The 10,515-nt window shown below is 35.4% G+C and overlaps 1 protein-coding gene across 1 annotated transcript in view; it reads left to right on the forward strand.

The window, feature by feature from the left end:
* Aldh1a1 (aldehyde dehydrogenase 1 family, member A1) overlaps positions 1-10,297 on the forward strand; it is a 45,977-nt gene extending 35,680 nt beyond the window's left edge. Inside the window, exons 10-13 of the mRNA XM_013018461.1 lie at positions 612-776; positions 2,541-2,698; positions 4,790-4,864; positions 9,737-10,297. Of these exons, the coding sequence (XP_012873915.1) occupies positions 612-776; positions 2,541-2,698; positions 4,790-4,864; positions 9,737-9,809 (471 nt within the window). The 3' untranslated portion in view covers positions 9,810-10,297. The remainder of the gene's footprint in view (positions 1-611; positions 777-2,540; positions 2,699-4,789; positions 4,865-9,736) is intronic.
* Positions 10,298-10,515: the final 218 nt, after the last annotated feature.

A 10,515-nucleotide genomic window follows, 5' to 3' on the forward strand; every position in this document is an offset into this window, starting at 1 on the left:
ATTTATAGCTCTTTTTAAATTCCTCTTAAAAGTATAATTAAAAAAAACTAATTTCTATAATACTTGTCAGAAATTTGTGTGATCTGTTTAAATGAGATGTAATAATCAGGACTGGCTAGAAATTGTCATCAAGCCTACTGACCTAAACTGAGAAAGCTCGCTCAATTCATGGTCAGAATGTACTATCCAAGAGTATTTTTCAAGGAAAAGCTGCTTCAGGGGTAGCAAGATCCAAGCAAAAGAGTTTGAACCTTGAAATCCAAAAGCACCTACATCCAAAGGGCTATGTGCGAAACAAACTGTAACCAAACCTCTGTTTTTCAGTCAAATGTCCAAGATTATGATTAAACCTTCATTTCAAAGTTGTGTGATTCATATATGTTCCTAGTGTCAATATATGTTTCTTATATGGCCTTCTATGCTAAATGTAAACAGCCTCCATGGTGTTTCTTTCCCTAAGAATTCATGAGAAATAAATGCATGCAAGAATTAATCTCAATCTCTCTATAATTCTGTGGGAATTCAACATTAGAATGAATAGCAAAGATCCTACATTTTCAAGGCTCAATCATTTAAGTTTACTTTTCTACCTATGATCATTTTTCAAATAGGTGGACAAGGAGCAGCATAATAAAATTCTTGACCTTATTGAGAGCGGGAAGAAAGAAGGCGCTAAGCTGGAATGTGGAGGAGGACGCTGGGGAAATAAAGGCTACTTTGTCCAGCCCACAGTTTTCTCTAATGTTACAGATGAAATGCGCATTGCCAAGGAGGAGGTAAATGGTTTATGGTTTCATTCTGCTCTGTCCCTTTGCTTAACCCCCCCCCCCCTGATTCTCTTTCTTCCTCCCCATCTCTCTGAAAAACTGTCAGGTCTTTCTCAGTAAATACTACTCCTAAGTTATTTTTATTGCAAAAGGTTTATTTATAATTAATGCCACATACGTTAAGGAATCCGTTTGGTCTGACAAGAATTTCTAGCTGAACCCTGAGCAAGATGCTTAACAGTATCTGAGTGTTCACAGCTTGAAACTAACTGGCAGGATAGGAGTCCTGTTGCATATGTGATAGTCCACATAAACACAAAGGGCATTATTTTGCATGAAATAGACCAGACACAGGAAAACACACGCCAAATGATCTCAATGTGTGGCATATAATCAAGTCAACCTCATGAAAGCAGAGAGTGGATCGGTGGCTACCAGTGTGTTTGTGGGAGAATTGAGGGGGACAGTAAGGAGCTATTGATCAAAGGATACATTTGCTTTAGACAAGAGGAGTATGTTCAAGATACATACTGTACAGTATGATGACTATAGCTAACAACAACAGGTCATATTCCTGAGCACATTTTTTAAGTATTTTAACTACAGATGAGTGCATAAGCAAATGCTTAAGTTCTATTTTCTGAGAGGTAAGAGGCTCTGTTTCTACATATGAGCCATTCAGCCCCACCTTCAGTATGCTCTTGGACCTATATTTTTGATTGGTTAAATTACTAATTTGGCATATGAGTGTATACAAATTGAGTATACTTTATACCTATGTGTGTATAAATTATAAACACATAATGTGCATATATATAATGTGTATATGTCTGTATAATTATTTACCAAAGATTTAACCAATATTAGGAAGTCTAATTAGGTAAAAAAATACATGGAGCCAAGTGCATATAAAAGCACAAGTTTGAAATATATAAATAACGTATATATTAGTATATATATAACATATACCATTACATTATTTAATTGTACATTTTGGTTAAATATTAGATGAGATTAAACTAAATAACTTGATGGAAGCTGTCTTCTAGAGATATAATATATAATGAGTTTACATATAAGAGAGGTAAGTAATTTATCTTGTGTACTGAGGGGTTTTGAACATGCAGAGATTGATGAGCTGGCTTTGTGTTGTGAATATGCTCCATCATACACGATGATAAAGACACTGACAGCTCAAAGGAACTAAATCATAATTCATCCATTAAGTAAATTTGTACTTTGTACTTTATGTCCATAATAAGAGAACCTGTTTCTTTTCTTGTATGTGTGTGTGTGTGTGTTCCTTGCTTTCTCTTAGCTGTCCCATTGGTTTATGTATGTTGTTAGTTTTGTTTTGCTTGTTTGTTTTACAAACCTGGTGATTTTACTCAAAACATCTTACTGTCTTCCCTCCTGATAGCTGAGATTTCAGACATGTGCCAAAACACCCAGTTTTGAAGTTATTTTCTTTATGTCTTCCATGTTGTCAAAGTAAGGTATAAGGAAGGCATAGTCAAGTTTCCACAAAGAAATAAATAAATAGAAACTGGGTGGTATGGCTCATGCATGTAACCCTAGCTTCTCAGGAGGCAGAAAGTTGGAGGATCACTTTTTGAGGTCAACCCCCATCCCCCAGAAAATTTTTGAAATCATCATTTCCACCAGAAAAGCTTGATAGGATTACACAAAGAAGGGGAGGGGAAACTTATACTATCATTTAAAATACTTCATTTAAACCTACTTTTATGTATTGCTTTCATTTTCCTGATGTAGATATTTGGACCAGTGCAACAGATCATGAAGTTCAAAACTGTAGATGAAGTGATCAAGAGAGCAAACAATACTACTTATGGCTTAGCAGCAGGGATCTTTACTAAAGACCTCGATAAAGCTCTAACCGTCTCCTCTGCACTGCAAGCAGGCGTGGTGTGGTAAGTCAAAGTGTAAAAATGCACAGGATTTCATGTGAGCTGCAGAAAAAGGTTAACTTCATTTGTTGTCTCCAGCCCTTAATTTCTCATTTGCAATTTTATGTCTTTCCACAAAGTAGCAACACCAGCAAGCAAGCAGCAACAACAACAAAACTAGAGAAACACTATATTGGAAGAACTATCCTTAATGCTATCCTTTACAAAATTACATAGACCGAACATTTATTTTTTTATTTCTTTTATTAATTCATTTATTTTTAATATAATTTTTATTTATTTTGTAAATTGATGTACAGAAGGGTTAGAGTTACTTAAGTCAGGTAATGAGTACATTTCTATTTGAACGGTATCACCTCATCCCTCATTTCCTCCCAGTTTTTCCCTCCTGATTCTTCTCCCCAACAAGTTGTATAGTTCATTTTCAACATAGTGTCTAGTGAGTATTACTTTTACAATTGTTCATCCTTTGTCCCACCATTTCTGTTATCTCCTTACCCTCCCCCAAACAGATCAGAAATTAAAAAACAGCAATAAAAAATGCAAAGCAAAACCACAAAGCAAAATAACAAAAAAATCTCTTATTTCCATTTCTTGAACTTCATTTTAATAATGATCATATGCATATAGCTATTAAGCACTTGTGATCCTCTTCTAAGAATATCCTCTTTTGGTCTCACTGTGTGAATGTTTACAGTCCTGTTTACTATCATGTCCAAGTGAAATTTTTTTGTCTTTTACCATCCAGCGTGTTTACTTGTAGATTTATAGGCACTTTCTAGTTACAACAAATGAGGGAAATCATGCAATCTATGTTTCTTTGGGTCTGGCTTACTTCACTTAATATGCTTTTTTGCAAGTCTTTCCATTTCCTTACAAAAGGTGCAATATCATTCTTTCTGATGGAAACATAGAAATCCATTGTGTATATAGACCACATTTTCTTCATCTATTTGTCCCCCGAGGCCTCTGGGCTGATTCCATATCTTCACTATGGTAAACAATGCTTCCATGAGCATGGTTGTGCTAGTAGGTTTAGTCTGACCTTGTTTGTGTTCTATTGGATGAATGCTCAGGAGTAGAGTTGCTGAGTCGTAGGGGAGCTCAATGTATAATCTTTTGAGGAACCTCCATACTGCTTTCCAGAGTGGTTGAACAAGTTTACACTCCCACCGACAGTGTATTCAAGTTCCCTTTGGCCACATCTCCACCCGCATCTTTTATTGTTAGTTTTCTTGTTCATGGCTATTCTAACTGAAATGAGGTGGAATCTCCATGTAGTTTTGATTTGCATTTAAAAGCTGCAAGTGGTGCTGTGGCTCAAGTGATAGAGCACCAGTCTTGAACAAAAAGAAGCTCAGGGACAGTGCCCACCCCCAGAGTTCAAGCCACAGCACCAGCCAAAAGAGAGAGGAGAGGGAGAGTAAGAGAGGAGAATTGTTATGTAGTTAGATTTGTCTTCTAACATGGAATAGTAGGATGTTTGAAACAAATCATGCATGCAATGCAAAAATATCTTCTCCCCCGTCTCCTCACCCCTTGTCTTCATTTTCTTTCAAAAATCTGATTTATGCATATTCTTGCAATTAGATTTTTATATAAACAACTTCAAGACTTTAGTGATAATCAGTCAAATTCCCGTTAACATCTCTGTGTTAACAGGTTACTGAATCAGATAATGAAAACCAAATTGAGTATCATATGGATTGGAATTACAACAAAAGTTGATTTTAGCCTAATAAGTATATAAACTTGAAGATACGTATAAAGCTTACAAATTATTGGCAGTAAAGAATGCAGTGCAACAAATCCCACTCTCTAATAAATGCCTGTCTTTCCCTTTATGGCTTATCAGTTGTTCCAAGTCTATCCCAAGCGTAGTTGTATGATTAGATTTATTTCTAGGTAATATATGGGTATACTTACTGCCTGTCCTGTCTTGTATAGTGCTTTTCATATTGCTGGGTTACACTGAAATTCAAGTAAATGGAATTACTACAAAGTTTGATGAATTTCTACAATTCACAGTTTTTCATAGGTTCAGTGTTATTTAGACGTTATAGAGAAGAACATCACTTCTTTTGTTTTTTTCAGGGTAAATTGCTATCTTTTGTTATCTGCCCAGTGCCCCTTTGGTGGTTTCAAGATGTCTGGAAATGGACGAGAAATGTAAGAATAACATTTTTATATAGATAAATACTATCTTTGATGAAAATTGTTTTAACACTTGGGGAATTAATCCATGTTTGCGTCTTTCGAGAAACGTGCCTCTATTCTTTCCTGCATATTCATACCACTAAATAGCTTATTAAAGGTGGTTGTTCTCTCTAAATGCAGAAAGGCAGAAGCAAAAGGGACAGATAATTTATTATTAAAGTCCTACTGTTCATAGGGACCATATTAAGCACTGTATGTTGGTGGTTCAATTATAGACTACTTTTAAAATTTATTGTTACATATATGATGTACATCTGGGAAATACTTCCAGAACTGAGGTGAATCTTTAAAAGAAGTATGATCTAGTTCCTTGAATATACTTCTTAAATAACTAAATTTGTGGCCTTATCCCAAAAATGATTTAGTGTTCAGATGAATGATTTTCATATATTAAAATATTGTTTATATAGACTCAAAAATTTAAATTACCTGAATGATTTCTTTAGGATTTTAAAAAATCAATATAAACTGAGAGGGAAATTTGACTCAGATAACAGTTTTTATGGTTGTGACTAGATTGAGAATATTGTACATAAATATTGTACATAAATGTGCTTATGAGCCTTCAGTTGCTTTTGAAACCAAGATAGATAGGCTTCTGAATATATACATTACATTATATATATTATATATATATGTGTGTATATATATATATATATATACACACATATACACACATAAACTTGTGGCACTATATTTAATGTGCAAGTACCTTTCTGCTCTTAAAATTTTATTAAATAAAAATGAATAAATCAGAAAAAAAGATATATTCAAACGTGAAATCAAACAAAGGAAAGTTTCCCATTTTGTTAATATCAAGTAAAATAAACCTTAGTTTTGGGCCTGAGGGATGACAAAAATTCTATCCATTTCTCAATATTAATAACTGTGTACTTGCTATGAATAAAGCTCTAGCAGTCCCAGAGGTCTGACAGTATAGACTCTATATCACTGTGTTGGCAGAAAGAATATGTAAAAAAAATAGAGTGGAAAATGGCTGTACAACACACAGTATGAAATAAGTCAAAATAGTTTACCTCATGAAGTTAAGGAAGTAGTTAAAGACCAAGTGTTGAAGGGCAGAAAATCTGACTAACAATAAAGCATTGATACAGAATCTCTCTAATAATCATGATGTTCATCTGTTAAAGATGGTTAAGGACTGTGTGAGAATAAAAGAAGGAAATAGGTTTTGAGATTCTTTTCATGCTGAAGTTTCTATGGTTTGAACACCATTAATAACTGAGTACATAAAATGTTAATGGAAGCTGGTCGCCAGTGGCTCACATCTGTAAATCCTAGCTGCTTAGGAGGCTGAGATCTGAGGATAGAGATTCAAAGCTAGCCTGGGCAGGAAAGTCAGTGAGAATCTTATTACCAGTAAGCTATTCAGAAAATGCTAGAAGTGGTTACTATGGCTCAAGTGGTAGAGAACTAGCCTTGAGCTAAAGCAGCTCAGGGACAGTGCCTAAACCCTGAGTTCAAGCCCCACAACCAGCACAATAATAATAATAACAATAATAATAATGTTTGCTGGAGTAACAGAACTCACAGAAGAAGCTACATCTAAGTGAAACAAAGAGTTCAAGTAAATAGAGAGAAGAGCATTTTTGCACAAGATGTGTTGAATGTTGAATGGCTAGTCAACGTGGTTAGTGTAGACTTCTGTGAGGAAGGGTTTGATTTCAGTGTTAAATATATGTAAATTAGGAGGACCAGAATCCAAGGAAATTGGCTTGGGTCTGCTTATAGGAATATTGAAAAGCCATGGTTATCTTTTCTTGAATGGTCAACTGGTAAGACGTGCGCAGGCTACGAGAAGACATAGGGAACACAGAACTATATTTGAGTCATGGCCTCATTCTGTTTTCTGACTCTTGAGCCTCCATTTCTTCATATTTAAAATGGAGACAGCAGGTCTCTTTGAATGATTTTACAATTCAAATGACATAGAATGCTCAGTTTCTAGCCTTATGACTACCCACGTGAAGACACAAGTTTTCTTCCCTTTCCTCATTGCTATTCTTTGTATTTTCTATTACTGCAACATTCCTACACAGAACTAATTACTTTCTACCAAAAAAAAAACTATTACAAAGGTTAGATTGTTTTAAAGGGCAGCTCATGCCTTGCTGGCCCAGTTTCCCTGGGGATAAAGGCAGAATGTACAAAGGGTAAAAATAATAGACACAGTATGTCAATTTTGATGCATATAATTTTGTCAGACTTTAATTTGAAGTATAGGGAAATGAAATAGGAAGACTAGAAGCAGAAATCTGCCATCCATAATTTCCTTAAATTTGGGTCTAAATAATTTCCTTCTTGAAGATACAAAGGAAAAGATTAAATTATAATTATTACTTCAGAAAGTCTAGCTGAGATTGCTACTGTTAAGAGTCTCCCTACTAAAATTGGAGAAATAAATAAGCCAGCCATTTACTGGATGCTGTGTAAACGGAATTACTGAAGTAATAACTCAAGTGACCCTCTAGAGATAAATTATAATTTGTGTTCAGTTGAAAGGAGAGCCCTGAAGAAGACAAAACTAATGTAGAACCCAGAGTGTTCAATGGTAACATGGGATGCCTAGCCTGATTTCTGAATCTTTGACCACTGTGTTGAATGGGAGAAAGCTCTCCCTGTGTGTAATCTTATTTATTATTGCAGAGGTTAACTTCAATCACTTGGGACTTGTCCATTAGGACATTTCAAATTCAATTAACCCTCATACTTCCCAATGTTGTCCTCCCTCTTTCTCTCCCTCCCTCCTTCCTTCCTTCCTTCCTTCCTTCCTTCCTTCCTTCCTTCCTGCCTGCCTGCCTTCCTTCCTTCCCTCTTTCCTTCTCTTTCTTTATGTGCAGATACTAGTACTGAAATTAGGGCCTTGGTGGTATCCTATAGCTTTTAAAACTAAGGGTGGTACTCACCCACTTGAGCACAAAAAGGTGGATTGGGGAAATGGGTCTCACAGACTTTCCTTCCCTGCCTGGCTTCAAATCATGATCTTCAGATCTCAGCCTCCTGACTCACTAGGATTATGCATGAGTGTACCACCAGCACCTGACTAGATACTACTTTTCCTTGCTTCTTTCAAATAGGGGGTACAAGGCAATGTTGTAAATGACTGGGTTTATAGCAAGAAATCAGATGAATAATTTTGCGTGATTATATTTGACAGTGCAATTCAGCAAATATTTCCTCCTTTTCTTCTTAATTAGTGCAAAGCTCATTTCTAGGCACAGAGGGAAAAATGATGTAAGTTGGTACCTTTCTACTTAGAGTGTGGCTAGTGGAAGGCTATTAGAAATGCAATCTCAAACCTCACTCTAGAACTACTGAATCAAAATCAGCATTTGCATGAAGTCCCAACTGATTTGTACAACGAAGGTTTTTAAAGCACAGAACTCGTAACTCATTGATGCAGTAAGATAAAGAAATGAAGCACATGTTCTTGTGATCCAACACAGATACAAATGTGTGTATAGGAATCCTAATGGAGGGGAACTACTGACAGCGTGAATGTGACAATAATCTCAATTATAACTCTCCTGAGAGTATCAAATGTTCTTATGACTCAAACTACAATGGAAAGTCTATTGGTGAAAAATCAAGGGTTAATTTAGCTAGCTTTTGAGATAAAATACTACCTTTTAATGGATTTCAGACAGCTGAGTCTAAACCCTTTAATTACTTTGAATAACATGCTCATTGAAGCTTTTAAAAAGGTATTTTCAAAAGCTTAATTGCCCAAGAAAATAATCAGTGTAAGGGGATTAGGTTTCTCAGAGGGGGAAAAAAAAGTCTTCAATGTACCTGTCTACGGCACAAGAAGAAAGAGGGGGAAAAAAGGATCAAGATCTCATTCCTTTTCACACCTACATGTGCACTGGTGTTATGATTGTAAAAAATGGTTGTATATACATGTAATTTCATCTTCTTACCAAAACAATGTAGAAGATAACTGAACCCAATCCTTCTGGGTATCTCTTCAATGAAGGCTAAACCATCCTTTGTACACGTGGTGAGAGGAATAAAGCTGATGACATCATACAGGGTACAAACAGCCTGGCATATTACTTTGGGTACTTGGTGTAGACTTAAGAGTTACATGAGAAAGTGATTGGGAAAAAAGAGGTTCTTTAAAGAAGTGAAAAAAGACACATACAAAACTGCAAAAGGTAGAATTTAGACCAATCTTTATTGCCCAAGTTCTCTCTTAATACATGCAAGCAATCGAAAAAGAAAGAAAAGCCTATCAATAAAAGGTAAGGTTTTATTTTGTTTATATTTTTGCTGTAAATCAAATGATAGTCTTAAAACTATAGCTGCAAAAGATGAGGGACATCTTGGGACACGAAAGCCAGGTTTTTCTTTCCTTTCACCCTCTGTGGAAGTGGTAACTATAAGCTCCACTTTAGATTGCAGTTTTTTTGTGTGTTACTCCTAAGTGATTACATAACACAACTTCTCTTGCTTATTTATTTGAACTGAATCCAACATTGCTGAAATTCTTGTTGAATTGCCTTTGGAATAGTTAGAACTTCAATAGACAAGTAATATTAAACATGGACAGACTCTGGGAAGTCAACTGAAAGTATGTGATTATTTATTTAGGAGGGAAAAAATGTTTTAAAGAAGTTTTCTACACAAATAGATTCATGTTCCACAACAACTTATGATCAGCGAGCTCTTCTGTGAAATTCTCTGCCCATAGCAAATACCTCCCATTGTCCCTAGCCAAATAAGCAAGAACGAACTTGCATTATATCAGTGACTAGCTCGTTTTCCACAGTGGTGTTTATAGATGTTTTTCCTTCTCTCCAGGGGAGAATATGGCCTGCGTGAATACACTGAGATCAAGACAGTTGCCATGCAAATCTCTGAGAAGAACTCCTAAAAGAACCCTTACCGAAGTAAAAGGAAGACCCTTCTCCATTGTTGAAGCATCTTCTACGGTTACTAAAACAGTTAGATTTAAATAAAAAATGATTTTTCTTTGATTTTTTTTAAAACATAGCTAATCATTAGTGCTAATACTACTCATAGAAACCATGTTGTGAATTCTGAAACCATGAAGTATGTTCCTTTTCATATGTGATCCCAATTCCTATCCTAAATAAAAATGATGGATTTGAGCGCAAGATAGCTCTATGCTTGTCATAGTCATACACTTTCCCTTGTAGCTACATATCTAGAATATCACCTCGTAGAAAAGGATCTGTAGTTATTTAGCCCTTTTCCCATAATGACTTCTTAAAGTACTCAACACACATTAACTGCACAGTAAGTTGCTCGAAATGTTTCCTATAATGTCATGTCTGCTTGTCAAATGAAGTACTTAGCTGTATCTGACTACAAAGCTTAATAAAACACAATCCTGCATGATTTCTGTTCAGTTTGATTTTTTTTAGATGAAAGTTTGGGTTATTGTGATTTATCTGTGTCACTCAAAAACATCATTTTATTCAGCATAAAATTGCACTGAAAAATAAAAATTCAATCCACTCATCTTCACATGGGTCTAAAGAAATGCTTTATTTTCCAGGGGAATCCTTGAAAATCAGTAACACACATTTCGGATGGGTCCTTTGTAAATATTAACT

Source organism: Dipodomys ordii, unplaced genomic scaffold (assembly GCF_000151885.1).
Source record: "Dipodomys ordii isolate 6190 unplaced genomic scaffold, Dord_2.0 Scaffold40, whole genome shotgun sequence".
NCBI lineage: Eukaryota > Metazoa > Chordata > Mammalia > Rodentia > Heteromyidae > Dipodomys > Dipodomys ordii.